At 41.3% G+C, this 21,793-nt stretch overlaps 1 protein-coding gene across 2 annotated transcripts in view; it reads left to right on the top strand.

Moving 5' to 3' along the window:
- Window positions 1-21,793, top strand: part of LOC138248172 (sodium-dependent phosphate transport protein 2B-like) — a 158,737-nt gene that overhangs the window by 6,900 nt on the left and 130,044 nt on the right. For both annotated transcript variants that reach the window (XM_069202152.1, XM_069202151.1), the window contains 4 exons: window positions 8,808-8,883; window positions 8,974-9,135; window positions 11,139-11,267; window positions 20,621-20,764. In XM_069202152.1, coding sequence (XP_069058253.1) covers window positions 8,811-8,883; window positions 8,974-9,135; window positions 11,139-11,267; window positions 20,621-20,764 — 508 coding nt within the window. In that variant the 5' untranslated portion in view covers window positions 8,808-8,810. The remainder of the gene's footprint in view (window positions 1-8,807; window positions 8,884-8,973; window positions 9,136-11,138; window positions 11,268-20,620; window positions 20,765-21,793) is intronic.

Here is a 21,793-nt window from a genome sequence, read left to right as displayed (position 1 = left end):
ACTATGTTCTTAATGAGCATGTTCTGTGATATTAACAGGGAAGAATCCTTCATTGCAGAGTATGGTGTGAAGCTGATGTGATTCTAGTACAAATCATTAGCTTCATCTTTTATTTTAGCATCCTTTGCCTTAATGTCTGTTTTTATCTACTAATCAAGCTTGATATGTAGAGCTGTGAGTTACAAAACAATTTGGGCCATGATTTGCACATCACTAACCCGGCGCTTTGCAGATATTTGTATCTTCCTTTGCTCACAAAGCATTTGTGTGCATGGTCATCTGGAGATGTTCATGTGCTAAATTTTGTGTTTTGCTACACAAAAAGTGAGCAGCTAGTGAGTTTTAATATTTTCTTACCTCACTTTAGTTTCCTAACTGGATAAACCATAAGGTCTACAGCACGGGCTACACCTCGTCTCATATCTTGATGATTTCTGACCCCGGTGCACCTTCCCCCTAACAATTATGATAGCGTCATGCCCAGCAGAGGAAACGTTTTATTTTAGATTTTCAGAATGTGTAAACACATTTTCTAAATTTACCTGAAATTTCATGATAGGAACCTTTGAGGACTTTCGTACTGAGTTGATCCTCCACTGCTTGCTTCCACCAGTTTGCTTCCATCCCACACCTTGGAGGCACCGAAGTCCATTGAATACAGAGGATACACTTTGATGGTCATCCATTGCAAGGAAATTAGGTGTGATGGGCCAGCTACAGAGTTAGCTATCCTCCAGCCTGTCTGTGACCTTTTTGAGTTAGGAGTTTATTCCATTTGAACCTGTATATTTACGCTGTACACACAGTGTGGAAATGATGAGCCGTCACACTCATCTCTAAGTGCTTTAATGTGCCATTCTCAAATACAAGTTGGCTGGAGCATCTTGGTGATCACACTATTTAGTTTAAGTTACCCATAACATTGCTACATTTAAATTAATTCAGTCAAGTGATGATCATAAAACCCAAATTAGAGGTGACTTTTATACAGTCAGTCTTTGATGATATCAGAAAGGGGCCACAGGCCTAACCTAATAAAAAACAAAGTGCAAGCATAATCACATCTCCACCCACTAACCATCCAGACGACTAAATGCAGATTCAAGATGAGCATCAGAACACCAACCTTGGAGCAATGATTAAGATAGTGGTCCTGATGATGCCTCTTTTAGAACATCATCCGGATTTTGCTCCCGAGCATCCACTGAATAAGTGAAAAGAATCCACTTAAGCTGTCTGCTTTTTGGGGACTGTACAGTGGGAGTACGTGATTAAACTTTTGTCTCTTCCCCCAAACTCAGGGGTGATAGAGAATACATGGCCCTGGTTAGGAGATATACAGCAGCATGAGTTCCTGTTACAATGGAGATGTCTTCATCTTTGTACCTTATTGTCTATTTTCATTCCTATTGGGCTCAAAATTCACAGGAAGTCTAGATCTTAGTCACGGTAAGGATACAGTTGTCATTAATGCAGCAGGTGCAGTAGCACTGGGGCTCAGATATATCTGTTTCGTACCTAACCAGTTGGTAGGGCTGCTATTTTTTGTTCTTGCATTAGAAAGCATGTGACACCCTTGCTACGACATTGACAGTAATACCATGCTCTGGCCATCCTCATTAGAAGCACGCTCTCAGGCAGATACCCAGAGATTAATATCAGTGGATGCCAGGGGACAGCCTGTAGGCTCATGTTGGACTCCAGACCAGTTCAGAAGAAGTGGACATGGGAACAGATGACATTTGTATACAGTTGAATGAGCTGATTGCCCTTTAAGAAAAACATGATGGATAACACTGCGATGTTGTATGTCATATCATCAAGTGGCAAAATATCACCCTGCAGAAAATATGAGTGCAGAACACTGACTACCACCATATCATCAAGGTAAGTATATGCAAGTGCAGATTTACTATTATTAACTTCAGAACTATGAACCTTGAACATATGTATATTTAGTCAAGGTACATAATAGTAAATTTATACTTTCCATATATAGATTTACCTTGCTAATATAGTGGCAATCAATACGTTTGCAGGGCGATAATCTGCAGTTGATATTGTGGTAGAACTCCGTCCAGGGGACAGCTATTTAAACTTTCAGTTGGACCAGCAAAAATATGAGGATCAGAGGAACAGGAGGCACTAGCCTCAAGAAGTTTCACCATTATACATTTGCAGTTAGGCAGCTGGCCTTTGATATGTTCTCCCCCTGGTACTCAAGGTGTGCTAATTGGAGCCTTTGGAAATTATTGATTTGAGATTTTAAACGTTGAAAAGAACTCCCTAGATATTACTTTAGCAACAATAATGAAAAACTTGGAGGATTGTGGCCATTGTTTGTAGATGGTCCAACTTGGATGCACTAATCTTAATCCTCGTATCAGCATTTCAAATCACATCGTCCTTTTTCAGATCTCAAGAGACCACCTTCACTGGAACAATGATTTTGAAACTTCTGGATGCATCTAGGCAAGCCTGTCCTTTGTTGAAAGATCCATATTCTTTAGAACATTCAATAACTGTTAATCACCTTTAAGGCAGCAGGGGCAGACACCTTCTGTTGGACTTGGCCCTTTCTGTAGGGTTATCCCCAGACTTTATGCCTTCCTCTTCCTATTTGTTTGATTAATTTGATGTGTTGGCCTAAGGACAGTGCACACATTTCCACTGCTAACCAGAGCTAAAGTGCTTGTGCTCTCACCTTGAACCATGTTAGAATGGCTTATACCCAATTGGCATATTTAATGTACTTGTTAGTTCCTGGTAAAATGGCACTGCCTATGACCAGGGCCTGTAAATTAAAGGCTACTAGTGGGCCTGCAGCACTGATTGTGACACCCACTTAAGTAACACGTTAAACATGTCTCAGGCCTGCCATTGCAGCCAGTGTATGTGCAGTTTAAAACTGCCTTTTAAACCTGGCAAAGTAAACAGGCAGAGTAAACCAGGACCAAATCTTTCTTTTTAATACATGTAAGTCACCCCTGGGATAGGCCCTGGACTTCCCAGTGAGCAGGGTGTGATGTATTTAAATTGTAGGACATGGACTTTTAAGTTTTACATTTCCTGGTAGTGAAAAACAGTACTGCAAGGCCTACCTCTCCTATAGGTTAACATTGGAGATGCTTTATTACATTTTTATAAGTGTAATTTCCAAATGGGAACTGGTAACCAGTTCGTGTTTTGTGTCTCTGGAAGTGGAATCTAAATTCCTAACTTTTGGTGAAGTCACATTTTAAAATTGCAATTCTGAAAATGCCACTTTTAGAAAGTTGGCATTTTCTGACTTAGCCATTTGGTTCCTGCAGTCTGTCTCTGCGTCTCATGACTGCAAGTAGCTGACAGGTGGGCTGTGTGTATTCCTCCTAGACAGCCACACACAATGGGGCATTTAGGTGTGATTGGATGGGTCACTGGCAGGATGGGAAGGAGGAGCTGTGCCAAACTGCACTCATACTTGAATAGGCTGTGTCCTGTTGCCACACAAAAGACTGCATACCCCCTGTAGTTAGTCTGAAGCCAGGGCCTGGAAGTCAGGGCACCTGTGCACTTCAAAGGCACACCTCTAGACGTTTCTCCCCACTTTAAAGGCACAACTGAGTATGAATACCAGACCTATGACACCAACTCTTCAGTACACTTCTGGACCCGCTGCCTGGTGCCCTTTTGCCAGGGGAAGGAGAACTGGACCTGATACTTCATCTTGAACCCAAGACACCGGAGTGACCCCAAGTACTAGTCTGCTGCCCTCATGATCTGAGTCTCAAGGAAATAAAAGGCTTCCCAACATCCTGCATCAGCCCCTGGACCCAGCTGCAGTGAATTCCTGATCCCCAAGTGGTGCTCCTCAGGTCCTGGACCTTGGTGTGGCTTAGCATACTGAAATCAAGCTTTTGGGCTCTTCCCACCCGTAAATGGGCCCATTGACACAGAGACCTCACCACGATTCTACGTGAACCGCTGCCAGCTTGACTCTTCACACTCCAACATTGACCACTCATGGGGGACGGCCAACGTGAAACTCCAGCCTGCCCACTTGTTATGCCCAGCCTGCTTTTCACTGTACTCTGACAGCATCTTGTGATACTCTGCTTGCACCCCGCTGCCCTCTCCAATGTTGGTGCTGTCTTGAGAAGGTAAAACTTCAGCTGGACTAATCTGGGGACTGTTGCCAACCTGCACTCTATTGTGGCAGCCTGAACTTGGGACTTTGACCCAGTCCAGCATGACCAGCTATCCTGAGTTGGCATTTTGTGCTTTTTGGAGCTCTTTTCACTGAGTTCATTAAAAATTCATATCTCCAGTTCTACTGACTGGATTTTTGTCCTTTCTAACTTGGTGTAGTATCCTTTTTGTGTAGTGTTTTCAATGTGTTACTGTTTGAAGTGCTGCACAAATATTGTACTCATTGCCTCTAAGTTAAGCCTGGCAGCTCTGTGCATAGCTACCAGAGGGGTGAGCACAGGTTAATTTGGAGTTTGTGTATGCCTTACAAGGATTGTGGTTGCTGCTTGACCAGGGCTCACTCCCCAGTCTACCAAATACCCAATTTCCCACACATTCGACAAGGGTCTTCAACCAAAGGATGAGATCCATTAAAGCTTGAGTATATTATTTGATGAAGGTCTTCTTCCCTGCAGGTATCTAGTATTATCCCACAAGGAGAATGTCCTCATGAGCCAAAGATAGAAATTTCAGCCTTTTGGATATTTGCAGAACTGTAAATTGTGCATCTTTTGACATCTCTTTTCATCTTTATTGCTTGCAGATACTGGTCATGTGAGCTCTACTTCATGAGGATGTATATTTGTCAGTAAACTACTGAGAGATACTATACAATTCATAGGACAAAGCTTAATGGGCACTGTGGACCACCTGAAAGCTTCTCTTCTTTTGTATACTTTATTAGTAATGACTGGTAAGAGGGAAAGGGACTTTGGGGAACATATAGTTTAGTTATTGGTAATTTCTGCTACACCAGGTCCAACTATGGTTATGTCCAGGAGGATGAGATAGACTTCCCTCATTTAGATACTATAGTAGATTGGCTAAGGAAATTAAAAAAGATTACCTATAAAATTGTAGGGAATCGTAACTAGGCCTGTCCTGGTGCAAGAATAAATGCCCAGTAAAATGTTTTCTAGTTGCGTATGTGTGTAGGTGATCCTACAGAGGGCACATTATCCACCATACTTTGCAATTTTTCAGGGCCTCAGGTTGTCCAACAACATTAATATATATATTTTAACACTAACCTGCAATGTTAAGGAGGCAGCTAACCCACCTAATACCATGAGATGTCGTCAGACCCTGGATCTGCCTTGTTTTCTCCTATACCACAGGACATATTATTTTTAATTTAGGAAAATATCCTCGTAGTATGCGAGTTGCCCTGAAGTTGTTGACTCCAGCCGCACAAAAACATCCAACATGCATGTATTGTGGCAATTGTAATTCTGATTTTATAATGGGATATATATATATATATATATATATATATATATATATATATATATATATATATATATATATATATATATATATATATATATATATATATGTTGCACTCCAGGAGAGTATTTCGTTTTATTTCAATACATACAGCACCTAAACCATCACCAACACGTTTTAACCAACAGGTCTTGCTCACGACCTGTTGGTTGAAACTCGTTGGTGGTAGTTTAGGTACAGTATATATTGAAATAAAACGAAATACTCTCCTGGAGTTCAACATATCTACATTTGTTTGTTTGAACATTTAAACAAGGGAAGGCCTGTTCCTACGTGTGCGACTTGATAAACTACATACGTTTTCACTGTGTTGGGAGCAAAGTCGGACAGGCCTATAATGCAATAAGGCAGCGCCCGACTTGCAGGGATGACGTGTCAGTGTGGGCCGTTTTTTTTACTGTATGTGATCCTTTTTTATGGTATGGTCTGCTGGGCTGTTTTTTTACAGTTGATTTACCCAACAGTAGAAGCAATATTGCCCACAGCAAATTCAGATCCAAGCAATCTTCCAAACCTTGGGAAACACTTATGTAGCTTGTTTTTACAAGCTCAAAACTGACCCGTTCGCAAACACTGACCACTATTTTAACTGACTAATTCACTGATGGGGCCACTTTTATTTTGGTGCCTGAGCCTATTTTCTTTCCCCATCCGACTCTGCATGTTCGGACTATGGGCCTGATTTAGAGTTTGACAGCTAGGGTTACACCATCACAAACGTGAGAGATATTCCGTCTTATTACGATTCCATGCTATCCCATGGACCCTGTAATACCATGGAGAGGATATCCGTCACGTTTGTGATGAAGTACCCCGTCCATCAAACTCTAAATCAGGTCCTATATGCAAAATTGAATAGGATTGAGTTTGCCAGTTGTGAGACAAATTGTATTGCTCAGCGAATATGGGTTTTTATGAAACTTCTGAACTTCACTTAAGGGTACCCTGGGTAGCAGCTGATATCCTTAGCTTGTCCTTTCATATTCCCAGCACCGCCATTTGAGACCCTAGTGCCCATGTTTATGTTATGGAGGGAGAAACAGAGAATGAAGGTGAAGACCTGTTACCTTGTTATGATTACCACTCCTTGCTCTCCCTCTAGTTCCTTAGAGGTAAATAGGAGGCTGTTGAGGGAGTAAGAGCGGAAGAGTGGGTCAGTTACTTAGGGCCATATGTACGAACACATTTTCCCATAGACATAGAATGGGAAATACCCTTTGCTACATCTGGCCCTTAATGTCAAATGGTACCTAATGTCTTTAGGGACGTGGGAATACTTGATTGGTCCAACAGTAAATTCTGGTTTGTTGTCGGCCATGGGAAAGTTCATTGGTATAATTACAGCGACTCAGGGCGGGAGTAAAGAGCCACAGCCCTTGTAAGCTTGGCGAACTGGAAATCTCCAGGAGAGGTGCCAATGTTCGGCGACAATACAGCTTTCAATTCTGTGTGTGCTCGCGCGCCAATATTTCATCTGGACGAGCCGAACGGCGGGGGCGGTGGGGGGAATTAGTTCTCCTCGTCCTTCCTGTTTGCTTTTACAGACACTATCCCTGGTCACAATAACACTGCATACAAAGGGCATTTAAAGGTTCATGTGGAATAATCTAGCTGGGGAAACAGTTTTAATTGGGAAAGCTCCTCCCTGTAAAGTGTGCTAAGTTAACAGATTTGCTCCCCAGAAAATTACTGTTGTCAAAGATAATCTTTTTATTACGTGATTGATGTTCACTTTAAAGAATCACGTGTTGTCTCATTATATTTGTTTAGGCTGAGAGGTTTGATGTGCCCGGCATGGTTCCTTTGCCAAAGCTATGTTTGCCAATTGCCAGAAAGGTGTTGCTCCTCGAGATCCAATCAGTGCAGTTCTTTGCTTTTTAGATATTTGATTAGTTTAGTTTTGTTTCAGATGAGCATTCCGAGTGCGTCTCGTGCTCGTTGAGATTTTTGGAACACAACAAACGAGCCTACAGTTTAGGCTGAGACACCGACGTCACAGATTCAGGTTTCCTTACAGATCGTGCAGCTAGCTGTATTAACAGCCTGCTCAGTTGGCTAAACGTGTTTAAACTTTAAAGTAATAAGCGCACAAGACCTAGTGGACGACTTGTAAGCATTTCAGTTCATCTTTTAGAAAACGTTGTAAAATGACTTTAAATCCAGTAGACCAACGGAAAATGCGAGGCATACTAATTGCGATGGCACTTTGTAGTATAGGTGGATTTTGGGCCAGATGTACTAAAATGCAATCTTGCATTTCCTAAAAAGTTAAATGCTTTTTCGGAAATGCAAAATGCTATGTACAGAGATACCAATTTAGGAATCTCTACTAGAAAATTGAAAATAAGGAATCCCATTGCATTTCTGTCAATGGGCTGGTTTTGCATTTAACAGGAAGGGGCTATTTGGGAAATGTGAAACCAATGATGGCAACGGGCAAAAGTCCCCCCTTGACACACCCCAAAACTAGTGGTGCACATGTAGAGCACACATATGCCCAAGGGGCATGTGTGTGCTCTATTGCAATTAAAACAAGCATTTGCAATGCAACGGGTCTCGCGTTTGCTCATGTTAGAGCTGATCGCGTTGTAAACTCCTAACCCGACTTTTCATCTATCGGCAAAAGTGCTTTTATTTAGGTAACCCAAAAAAGTGAAATTAAATGTGTAAAGCGCTCAACTTCTGCCAAGCGAAATCGTGTGGAAAATAGAGAAAAAAGTAGTCCACGATCAGACACAAAACAGCAAGCCTCGCATGTTTTCTGTACTTGGTCGCTGCGCTCGAGGAGGGCTAGCCACCAGAAAAGGCATGACGTTTGCGTGCCTTGGACTAATAAAAGCAAGCAGATTTTACTAGGCAAGCCCATGAACTAATGAAGGACACTGACATGACGTCGACAGGGCTCCGAGCCCTTTTCTAGTAACTAAAGTGTCTCGCTGCGATACGCATGCGCGAGCGCATGCAATGCAGGCTCGACCCTAAAAAGCATTTTGGGGTGCTTTTTTAAAATTGAACATGGTTAGCAGTGACCATTGATGTTTGGGTTTTAGTCACATTTTTGAACATAACAGTGAGTTTTCTGTTTTGCCTTTTCCTTCTTCCTTCTGCTTCTGGTGAGCCAGATTTCAACATGCTTTTCTCTGTAAAGGAAATGTATAACTATTTTCTGGATACACTCTCAAATGAAGAAAAGGTGACTATCTGTGTTTGCAATTGGCTCCGTTCCTTCCCTGATGGGACATAATTAAATTTCACGTGGTTTTGACCTTTTTTGTCTGTTTTCTTCCTGACAGAAAATGGCACCTCTCCCAGAGCTGGAAATCTCCAACTCGAAAACAAAATCCGCCAATGGCATTGCAAACCCCTATGGCAAGTATCATGGCATGCGAATCATGTGAGAACGTTTAGATGCGCTTTTGTATGGGCAATGCTAATAACTGTTTTACTGTTTATCTACAGCAAGCTTCAAGTTTCCACGTGAACTTGACAAGGTTCTGCCTCCGGCGTATTCCACACTTTCCCTGGTCAATAATGCATCAGGGGAGGTCGACCCGAAAGAGGAAGTCTCCGTAGACCCATGGGACATGCCAGAACTACAAAGCTCAGGCCCCAGGTGGTCAGGTACTATGCCTGTTACTTATCTGGCATTCTTCTGTGTGTATGAACTTTGTTTGGATTTTTTTGTGTTGGAGTGACTTCAAGTTCACTGGGACTTTCCACTTACGATCCAACACATAACAATGTTTTTTGGAGGTGGCTTATTTGCGGACAACAAATCAATAGTTTAAGGACTATAGGAGGGGAATAAGGTGGCACTGGTGATGCTGCAATAATGCATGAATATTTCAGGGTTACAATGGTAACACTCATCCCTACGGCGTCATTACATTAACCCCCTTCTTTATCAGACTGAGGGGGTTGGGAGTCACTTGGCAGCTCTGTGAAACATTTACGTTGTTTATGGCTTATTGGCTTTTAATCGGACACTCTGGTCTCCAAGAAGCTCATAAATAGCATCTCTTGAACTTGAAGGAAGGGACGGAGTTGGAGTAGAGAAAAGGTGGGATAGAGAGAAGAGTGGAGAGAGAATGGATGGATGAAGAGATGGATGCAGTGATTAATGTAAGGAGAGGGGGTGAAGGATGAATGAAAATAAATATGTATGAAGGAATAAATGGAGGCTGGATGTAGAGAAAGATGAATAGACAGATGAATGAATTGAGAGAAAAAATAGAATGATGAATGGAAGGAAAGAAGGATAGATGGATGGATGGATGGATTGATAAATGGGTGAAAGGCTAGCAAGCGTAAGGATGAATGAGGAATGAAAAGGAAGGATTAAAAAAGAAAGAGGAACAGAAAGAAGGAATGATACATTAAAAGAACGCTGAATGGATGGAAAAGACAGGAAGATGGATGGCTAAAATTACAGAAAGGATGGGAAGAAGGAATGGAAATAAGATGGGAAAGACATGAAGAAGAATGAGGAGAGAACAAAAGACTGAAAAATCGATGGCAGGAAGATAGGATATATTTTTCTGAATTCACTTGGGGGAAGCAATCTTCAGAATGACTGCCAGATTTGCTTGCTTCACCCAGTTGCCCAGAGCGATTTGAGACATGGTTCAAAGTGGGGGGTAAATTCATTTTCTGTCTACTCCTTTGCGTATCTCAGTCAGCGGTCAGTCATCGCAATCATTCTCTATTGTAGTCTAGCCTCCCACTGCCAGAGACAAACAACTCTGACACTGTGCCCTATTTATAAAGCCAGTTTATGTTTTAATAGCATAGTGATTGCTGGCGCCATGTAATAATGTAGATTAAACCCAAGGCAAGGGATGGGGACTTGGGAATCGGGGCTTGGTTTGTGAACATCCACGAGAGAGTGTGCTAACATCAATTTGTTGTGTGAGCACCTACGAGGGAGTTCGTGAACGCTCACAAATTGTAAATTTGTGGCGACTCAGAAACTTCTTTCTTACTGTTTTCCATCCTTGAAATGGACAGACATTCGCCTCAGGGGAAGGCTTGAGAAAATGAATTTCCAGTATCGGAAAGTGGAATCGAAATCCCCAAAGTTATGAATCTGTTTTGGAAGGGGTTTCAACATTTGTAAAAATGAAAAAGAAAATAGATATAAAATACACAGCTTGACTTTTTCCCCTATTGGCTAATTCTACTGGTATGGGCCTATTTCACAAGCCTCCAAAAACATTTAACTGATCCGTGAGCAGCTAAAAAGCGTATGCAGTGCATAGTGAATATTACTTCAACAAAAAATGTTTTATTTAATTAACGATTTCAATAGAAATCACGTAATCTTTGGAAAAGAGTTTCTTCTTTGCTATTTATTTGGTATAAATTGTCATCTGATACATTTTTTTGTCATGTAAGTACATCAAAGTACTTGTTTTCAGCATGTAATTGTGGATTTCTACTCATGCTACATCCTGTTACAAAATGCATTTTGATATTAAGCCCTCTTCAGGGTGCTTTACTATAAGAGATGATCTTCCATCCATTATTGAATGTAAATTTTTGTATTTACCCCATCCTCTATCTGGAGCGATGCATTTTATCATACACGAACAATAATATTGTAAATACTTGTGTGCATTTTACAGAACTGGACACTAAAGGGAGAATATTGGCTGTTTTCCGAGCAATAGGAAAGTTTGTAATCTTGGTTGGATTACTCTATCTCTTTGTCTGCTCGTTGGATGTCCTCAGCTCAGCCTTCCAGTTGGTTGGAGGTATGTACTCCTTCACCTTTGTAATGTGGACATTTATGGAGATCAAGCCCTTTGCCTATTTTCATGTATTGAAGTTGTTTTTATAATAATATCTAGATTTTCTCTGCACAAATTGGAAAATCCTTATTTTGTGGCTAGGAAATGAGATGTACATCCAGTGCCTGGCCTGTTGAACTGGGGCCCATTCTCATGATTTGGGGCAGTGACACTCATCGAGGCAAAAGGGGAATACTCATTGTAGATTCATGAAGGTTTATGGCTTAAACATGAAAGCAGCCATGCATGAAGAGTATTGGTTTTTACCATGTCGGACAGCAGATGCAGCCGTAAACGTTGCCTTCTATTTTGTTACTAAGGAAAAGGAATTTATGTGATTTTTATTCAGCACCACCTAACTTGTCATCCAAAAAAGACTAGTGTTAAAGACACCTTTGACAGCACTACTCAAATTCTTGACAGGGATTTTTTTTGTCATACAGCTGGCACATGGCAGGGACCTGTTCTGCCAGCTGAAAGTATTTGCATTTGTTGGAGACTTTCTCAGTAGTTAACAGGCATAACTTTCTTCCCTCCAAACTACAACCCGACAATTGAAGCTTATATGTGGTACTACTATATTCACAAGTGTTTGCAAGTGTCATTTAAATTGATTTTTATGTAGCATCACTCCATGATAGAAATCAGATAGAAGGGAAACCATGTCAGCTGAAGCCCCTACTGATCAAGTTCCTTCAGCTGCACAAAGCAGCAAAGAAACAATAATTAATATGTGCAAGAACAATACACTGTGTGAAAGGCAGTGGGTTGACTGTGGTTGAATAACAATGGTAAAGGTAGCAACTAAGCAGGGTGCCAAAATGGCTTAGTTGCACTGCTTCTCCTTTGCTATGTTTTAGGATTGATGGCTAAGTTGTAGTAAATAAAGGAAAATCCAAATTGCTGACTATTTAATTTAACTATACTTTTGTTACAGAAGAGAGGAAGAAGATCATGACATAAACTAAGGTCTGCATTTCTTTAAGCAGGTATCATTCTATCTGATATGAAAATTCTTGCTGCAGTTGGCCACTTACTGCTAACAGCAGGAGCTTTTTCTTAGAATAAAGGAATTATGATATGTTGTCTCCCTGCACATCTGGTCAGTACTGGTGTCCAGTCAGAAACAGAAAAGCGACCATCTAATCAAGTGAGAGGGATTGGAGCTTTAACCAAATTAACTACTGTTTAACAGAGCTATGTACCACTAGAGAAATGTTTTAGAGAAGTTCCCCTGATACACTACCACAAGGAGGACCTAACTGAGGACCACAAGTAATTTGCATGTTGGTTTGACTCAAGGAGCTTTAACCAAATTAACTGCTGTTTATCAGAGCTACGTAACACTATAGAAATGTTTTAGAGAAGTCCCTAGATAGACTATCACAAGGAGGACCTAACTGAGGACCACAAGTAATTTGCATGTTGGTTTGACTCATGAGCTGTATCACATGAGTGAATATCTCCTTCACTTATAGTTGTTTGAACAGCAGGAAAGTGACTGCCTGATTTAGTGTTTAGTGGACAGGCTACACGGTCACAAACATGATCAATTTCTTTCACATAATATGGACTGTTTGAATCGGTTTAAATTGGACTATTGTTTGATTCTTTGGTTTGAATTTTTGAAGAAATATTTTATATAATTATTCTCTTGTTTATTTAAATATTCTCCATCTTTGAAATTTATTATTGTGTGTGTTAAGTAATTTCATAAGGGAACATCATTTTTTGTACTTGTACACTTTTTGGCTTACATTTGATTGTTTTTCTATTTTTTGTTTTGCCCTAGTGACCTTAGACTTTGATTTATCATTATTACCTTGGTTCTTAGGGTTACTGGGTCAACCCCCTATTTGTTTTTAGCCAGCAATAACACAGCCTTTTTACTCCATTAAATTCCGGCAGGTATAACCTATCAGTTTTTATTAGGAGAAGCAGACATTATCACAAGTGGTAATACATTTGTGAGGCAAACATTACAAAACTCATACATCTGACCCCTGCTTAAGCAAGGGTTTGAGGGGTTGAAATTATTTGGCAAGGTAGTAATCAGTCCCAAAGATTTTTTCAGGGCACTGTAGCTGACATTGCAGGCTTGGATCAATGTAGAACGTGGTTGCATCGCTAGAGAAGTAAATCAGCAATTTCAAGCAGTGTTTCAGCATGTGGCTTATAAAAAATAAGAAGTAGCTTCTAGTGATAAAGACTGGATTTGGTCCAGGGCTTGGAGAAGTTAAAAAGTCCAATCAGAGGCTATGCAGTGATTTGGGACTGATGAATGGGAGCCTTATCCTTTAATGATACTTTTCATAGAAATCTAAGAATAAACCAAAACACACACCCTGATATGTTTGTTCTGAATCCTTCCTATGGTTCTACTGCCAAGTCAATAGAAGCTATTGTTACTGCAGTATTGGAACTTTCATAGAATCTTGAATACTTTCTGGTCGTCGAGATGAGAGTACCCGGTCCCTTTTATAAAGTAGTATTGACATAGGCCTAAATCCAAAGGCTCTAGGCCTCTCAGTTTAGTATTCTATCAGAGTCATTTTGAGAAAAAGACTACAGTTGAGAGTCCACCAATCAGGCAACACCACCCTTTAGAACCCTCTTGAGAGAAGCTCCAGTCCTTCAGATTTTCTACTGCACGTTGTGCTAGGGAGTCTCCACAGAGCTCTGCTCAGCTTTTCTCTGTTTTTTTGGATATTCAGAAGATTTTGCCACTTTTCATCTGGGTTCCTAAGGTTTTACCTTTAGTTGTTACACCTACCGAATACTGTCACTGTGTCCGACAAAGAAAAAAAGGGTCTTTTCAGATCCTGTAAAACCTGTAGTAAAAAGAGATTACATTCTGAAGACCCACACCAGAATTGTATCTGCTGCCTTTAACCAGACCACTCCGCAAAGGATTGTAAAGTATGTCATACCTTTTCCACCAAAACAAGGAAGGCACATATTAATCTGGCTGCAGATCCTTAAGTCAAGAGATCAACCAGTTTCTGATTCTGACAGTGAGAACTCCTCTACCTCTTCTAGGATCACAGGAAAGAGAGAGATCATCTTGGAGAAGATTCTCCTCAGAGCAGCCAAAGAAGGCCTATAAAAAGACCACCTCAGGGTCTTACAAAGGCTGCAGCCCTTTTTCATCTCCTCATAGATCCAGCTACCACTCTTCTATGGACAAGAAAGAGCATACTATGGAGAGGGCTACAAAAATCATCATGTGAGCCTCCTACATCTCCTATTAAGGTTTCTCATACATTTAAGAAGCTTTCCTCTGCTCCACCTGTCAACAGACCATCTATGAGGTCCCCACCATGGTAACAACGATAACTTCCCCACTGTTGATGACAACTTATCCGTTGGTGCCCTCCACGACCCTACCACCGATGGTGACAAGTTATCCACCATCGACGAGGGCATCGTCGACAACCATCATTCCTTTGTCTGCATTTTTTCCAGCGATGACCTCGTCAGCGGTGGCCTCATCTAAGCCATCGATGATAAAGATATCTTCTAAGTCGTCGATGACAACAACTCCATCGACGACGAGTGTACATGCTGCACTGTCGAGGACTTCATCTATAGAACCATCGACGGCCCTGTCAACGAGCAGAACACGGCAAAAAAGAAAAGAAACCGTAAAAAAAAAAACCCGGAGTATAGTTCCCCGAGCAAGGTAACCCCATTGATACCAGCCCAACTGCTGGAGGGGGATGATGAATCTGAAGAGGAGGGGCCCTCTGGAACAGCACATAGTCCTTCTAAGCTGAATGTAAAATATCAAGATGAAGACGACAAATACTTCAAGAACTATGATCCACAGTATTACACAGTTCAAGAACAACAACACCAAGAGGCAATGATCTATATGCCAAGTTCCCTGATTACTGACTTGCAAGCCATGTTGGTGGACAATAAAAAAAGATTCCCGCCTGCAGATGAAGCAGCGCCTCAGCCGGCTTCACCAGTAAAATCACCAATGCCTCAGGTAACCACCCTGCTTCAGAGGCCTACATCTTTACCAATGTCTAATGTTTATACACCTAATACAGCCCTCTTACAGGACACAGACATCTCAGTAGAACAGGAGGAAGGTGAGCTTCAAGACAATCACACAGAATGGGATGATTATGTGCTACCAACTCCATCATCACCTTCACCTATGAAGGTAGACTCACCTCCAGAGTACATTGGGGGATTTCACAATCTCATGGAAAGGACTGCCAAAAGATTTGGCTTCCCATACCATCCACGCAAATGGGTTGCTTTTTATACGACTTCAAAGAGCCGTTCCAAAAGTCAGTACTCTCAATGCCAATGGTCAGTTATATATGGGAAGAGGGATTGAAGGGTATGCAACAGTCACAACAGTACTCCCACATCTGGATAAAAAATATAATGCACCAGAAGTTTCCCCGACATGCTTAACTGCTCAGCCTCATCCAGACTCAGTGATAGCACAAGCGGCCCAGAGGAGATCCAAAAACCCATCAACACCAATTGTGGCACCTCCTGCTAAGGAAGGAAGACGGTTAGATAATGTTGACAAGAGATTCTCCTCAATGTTAAGTCTAACGGTAAGAGCTGAAAATTCTCTAGCAGTTTTGGCTAGATACGGCAGACAACTATGGGCTGACATCACCCATATATCGACCAGCTGCCAGAGGACTCTAAGCTGGAAGCTAGAAAAAGCTTACAAGAAGGAGAGCACACATCAGCAGAAATTATAGACTGTGCGATGGATATTGCTACTACTGCATTCTGTCAACTAGCAGGGGCTGCTGTGCTTAGGAGACAAGGTTGGCTGAAGGCTGCGTCTTTTTGCTTGGAAACTCTTCAGGCAATCAAAACTGATACAGAGACTGCCAAATCTCTAGGCACGCTACAGTTTAGAAAGCCTTCCTTTCGTGGTACAAGAGGACGTGGAATGCCTTCATATAGGGAAGGCTATCAACAGTACAGTTATCTCTCGTACTCATCCCCCTCGCAACCATTTTGCCACTAGTATGCTCAGAGCCAACCGCCGCAAGCAGCCTACAGTAGAACTCTCTCTAGAGGACGACTGGCTCATCAAGCAAAGGACTCAACTCCCAGGCAATGATCCATCCACGGCTCCAGCTACCCCCATCCTTTCACCTTCCAAATTAGAGGGCAAAATGTCATCATTCCTCCAGCAGTGGCAATCCGTAACATCAGACAAATGGGTCTTGCAACTATTTCAAATCGGGCACACACTGGAGTTTGTCCAAATGCCACCTACCAATCCTCCTTGCAAATCTACTCCCAGGTATCTCCATCCGCTTAAACTGGAGGTCAACAAGTTGATTCTCAAAGACACAAAAGAGAAAGTTCTAACCTCTCAGTGGGGGAAGGATTTTACTCCAGATTCTTCCTTATTCCCAAAAAATGGAGACGGGAGACCTATCCTCGATCTCAGAGACTTATACACCTATCTAAAAAACAATCATTCTGCGTGATAACTCTGCAGGACGTCCTCCTCCGTTTGAACCACGGAGACCACCTGCCCACGTTAGATTTGAAGGATGCACATTTTCACATCCCAATCCACCCTTCCCACAGACAGTACCTAAGATTCACGGACGCTCGCAGCCAATACCAGTTTAGAGTTCTGCCATTTGGCTTAAAGTCAGAAGGATATTTTTGAAGTGCCTAGCTCCTGTAGCCGCATTCTTGAGAAGACAAAGGCACCAAGTAGTCCCATACTTGGACAACTGGCTGACAGACAGAAGCAAAGTCCTTCTCAGCAGCACACAAGGCAACAAAAAAGTGCATTGTCCTGCTCAAAAGCTTGGACCTAACCATAAATTAAGAAAAAATCCAATCCTCAACCATCACATACAATCCTGAACACCAACTCCAACATAGCCTGCCCCACTACAGAAAGACAGCAAAAGCTAATGGCCTTGGCAAAGTCAGTTCAAAGAAGAAAATACATTTCAGTACGCCTTTAAAAGTCGTTATTGGGGATGATGTCCTAATGCATCCCACTAGTACCATTTTGCAGACTAAAAATGCACCCCCTCCAGGAATAGTTCAGCCCCCAATGGATTAAAACTACAGCAACTTCAACGATCAAGCCAAAATCCCTCCACCCACAATCAAAACTCCAGGCTGGTGGACTCAAAAGAATCATCTATCTATCGGCCTTACTTTCCAACGTCGGCCATCTCCATGGGTCATCCCCATGGATGCCTCATTAGAAGGTTGGGGAGCATTTCTGCAGGACCTACGGATCAATGGCAAATGGCAACCGCCTCTTCAGAAACTACACATCAATCTCCTAAAGCTAAAGTCAGTCCATCTAGCCTTGCAGGCGTTCCTTTCAAGGATTGCCAATTCGGAGGTACTAATAAGAACAGACAATACCACTACAATGTATTACCTCGAGAAGCAAGGAGGTACAAGATCCCTACTCCTCTCCAGAGAAGCACAGGAAATTTGGGAATGGGCAATGCAACATGGAGTGCTGCTACAAGTGGAGCATGTCCCAGGGAAACAAATCACAATTGTAGATTCTCTCTCAGCAGATTAAAATCAGTCTGCCACGAATGGGAGTTTGATCAGCGAACAGTCAACCACATATTCTCTCAGTGGAGGACACCCAACCTCAACCTCTTCGCCAACCCATCAAACACAAAATGCCTATACTACGCAAGCTGACATCACCATCGGAATCATGAGGGAAACATTTTCCATGGTGTGGTGCAGAATCTTTGATTATGCCTTTCCTCCCATTCCCCTGATTCCGATGGTTCTCCCCAAAATGAAGATGGAACACTGCACGCTGATCTTAATAGCTCTAACCTGGCCTCAGCTGCATTGGTTCACGGAACCGCTCCTGTTCTCAGTGAAACCTCACATCCCATTTAAAACATCTTCGCATCTACTGACAATGAACAAAGGGCAAGTCTTGCACTCAAACCCTCAATCACTAGACTTACCAGCACTGCTTCTGAACACAATGAGTTCACAAATCTAGACATCCCTCCAGAGTGCAGAATGTACTGTCCAGGGCCAGAGCAGTTAGAATTAATACAACTTACTCATGTAAGTGGGAGAGGTTCTGCCTATGGTGCCAACAACAACAGACACATCCCATATCGTCCTCACCAGAATGAATATTGCCATTTATATTACATCTGGCACGTTCTGGCTTACCTCATTCATCCATTAGGGTTAATTTGGCAGCCATCTCTTGTTTAGATGCTCATTCAATTCACCTTTGCTGTGGTCATCCAGAATTATCAAACAATTTCTAAAGAGCCTATTCAGGGCTTTTCCGCCTTTCAGACCTCCTTCTCCTCCTTGGAATCTCAACATAGTCCTTGTGCAGCTCATGAAACAATCATTTGAGCCGATCCAGAGGGCTACTATTACATTTCTTTCATGGAAGGTACCTCTTCTGATAGCTTTTACATCAGCTAGATGAGTCACTGAGATCCAAGCACTGTCTATCCTAGAACCCTTCTTAAAAATTAGAGAAGATAGAATACTCTTACTCACAAACCCACCGTTTATACCCCTCAGACTTTCATATAAATGAGCCACTGGTCCTAAAGACATTCTTCAGTTGTTTGTGGCTTACAGTGCACCCAGAAAAGGGTCAAGCTCTTTCCAAACAAAGCATCGCAAGATGGATCTCATTGACAATCCGGTTTTGCCATCAAGCAGCAGGCAAGACTCTACAAGCTTCTGTTCATGCTCACTCTACCGGGGCAGTATCAACATCCACTGCACTGTTTGCTGGGGTGCCTCTCCAGGACATTTGTAGGGCAGCAACCTGGAAGAACTGCCACACATTCACCTGACATTACTGCCTGGATGCAACGCCTCAGGGAGAAGTAGGTGAGGGCCAGGCAGTCCTAAGACATCTGTTCCAGTAAAGGAGAGCTATCTCTGCCACCCCACCATCCTAGAGTCAGATCTGCACATTGATTATTTTAAAATCTATCAAAGATGAAAGATTGATATACAGTATGATTTCTAGTAACATGTCTAAGATTTTAGGCTTTCTAAATTATATGTTCACTTATGCATCTTCTTCATATTCATTTGAAACAATCATAGTTTATTCTACAATGTGCATCACTACTGCTTACTACTCTGATTCAAGCTTGTGAATCGATGAAAGTTCCAATACTGGAGTAAGAAAATGAGTTACTTACCTGTAACTATATTTCTCCAGTATCGTGATCTTTCATAGATTCACATGCGACCCACCCACCTCCACGGAGAAGCTCACCATTACCTCTGTTTTTTTACTGTTATTATGACTACTCATTAGTACTTGGAAAATCTGAAGGACTGGAGCTTCTCTCAGGAGAGTTTTAAAGAGTGATGTCGACTGATTGGTAGACTCTCAAATGTAGTCCTTTTCTCAAAATGACTCAGATAGAATACTAAACTGAGAGGCCTAGGTTTAGGGCTATGTCAATACTACTTTACAAAAGGTACCAGGGAATCCTATCTCGACGATGGGGAATGATTCAAGCATGTGAATCTATGAAATATTCCAATCTGGAGAACTATAGTTACACGTAAATTACTCATTTTCTTCTAAACAGTGTCAAAGTCAATTTAGTCTATGAGATGAATGGTTTATGGTGGCAATTCACATAATAGTTTATAGCAACAGAAACCAATTGAGCACTTCATCTTTATGATGTATGAAAGTTTCCTAAGATACTTACTTTACATTTTCAGAAAAAGTCTCTGATATGACACTTTCCGTTGGTCAAAAGACACTGACAGAGAATTTAGAATGAAGTACTTCTACTTTACAACTCAGAGCTTTTTTGAGTTTATTGCATTTGTTTTTTGATTATTTTAAAACTTTACAATCAATATGCAAGCTTAAAAACATTCCATAATCATGAAGCTGAAAAGCGAAAACCATAGAGCAACTATTTCTTAAAAAATCATGATGATCAGTAAGAAAAATCACATGAAACTGGCATACCTTATACAAAAGATGACTTAGGGCCTGATTCCCATCTTGCCAGATGAAATACACCATCACAAACATAACTGATATTCTTTCTGCCGTATTATAAGTTCCATAGGATATAATGGAATAGTAATTTGGCGGACGGGATATCCGTCACGTCTGTGACAGAGTAACCCCTTCTGCCAAGATCGTAATCAAGCCCCTAATTTGGATTTTATATTCTAGTATGGCCGGGGGTCCTGGCACATAATTGTCCACCTTGTAACACTAGCAATTATCATTTGTATCAACAAAGGAACCATTATTTCATTTGATGCTTATTTGCCTGAATTTGTCTCTACAGGGAAAGCGGCTGGAGACATTTTCAAGAATCATTCTGTGCTGTCCAATCCAGTTGCTGGCCTTGTGATCGGAGTTCTGGTCACGGTCCTGGTACAGAGTTCGAGCACATCCTCATCTATCATAGTCAGCATGGTGTCTTCTAAATGTGAGTACAATTTGTAATGCTGTTTTTAATACCTACTTCTTTAAGTTGCTTAGTTAAGTCACACCTGTTAGTAAGTTACACTTTACTCTTATACTTCTGAGTAACCTCACTATTTTTGGCTATTCACTTTTTGAAGTGTAAAGTTACTCAGAAGTGCAGACTTACTTGTCTCCACCCCCTGGATTCGGGAGGTGGAGCTTAATTTGCAAGTGTAAGTTATTACCTTGAAAAAGGACAGTAGTAAGTCCAGTGCCATACATGGCCAACAACGGGTTCCAGCACACCCTCCCACAGAGAATAATGAAGGCAGGGAATTAAAATAGAACATAATATAAATCTATATATATTTTTTTTTCTTCATTCCTTCTTTCTCCTGTACTGGTGAAAAAGTCTACCCCACACTGGAGTTAGGTTGAATTTGCTGTTTTATTCTACTTTTAATACTGTGCTTCCCTAAGACGTTTCAGCTGTGTAATGAGCTGTGCTCACAAAACACAGCCCCATAGTATGTGTATTGCTAAAGTTCACTGGTGCAGCACCCAACAACAGACATAGAAAACATATTTTTTTATTATACATCATACTTATCATGCAAATTGTCCGATTCTAGGTGCAAACAACAAGCACATTTCTCTCTTCATGTCCATAAAATCAATGTATCTAAATTTAAAAAATCACTACAACAATCACTGTTACCAATTTACAACCTTACTTTTCTCCACTCTGCACGATTAAGCCCTAGTGAGCATATGCTGGCTTCATATTTGTTATGATCATACCTCACATCCTTACTTTTTACACATCATACTTTTCATGCATATTGTCAGATCCTAGGTACAAACATAAAATATTTTTTTCTCATCATCTCCATAAAATCAATCTCTTTAATTTTTATAAATCACTACAACACTTACTATAACCAATTTACAACATTCGTTTTCTCTGACTAGCATGATTAAGCCCTAGTGAGTATTTAATGACTTAAAATGTTTCTCAGCACCTGGAATTTCCTATGCTATGATCATACCT

The sequence above is a fragment of the Pleurodeles waltl genome, chromosome 1_2, assembly GCF_031143425.1.
Source record: "Pleurodeles waltl isolate 20211129_DDA chromosome 1_2, aPleWal1.hap1.20221129, whole genome shotgun sequence".
In the NCBI taxonomy this organism is placed as follows: Eukaryota; Metazoa; Chordata; class Amphibia; order Caudata; family Salamandridae; genus Pleurodeles; species Pleurodeles waltl.
This window is presented reverse-complemented; position numbering and strand designations above follow the sequence as displayed.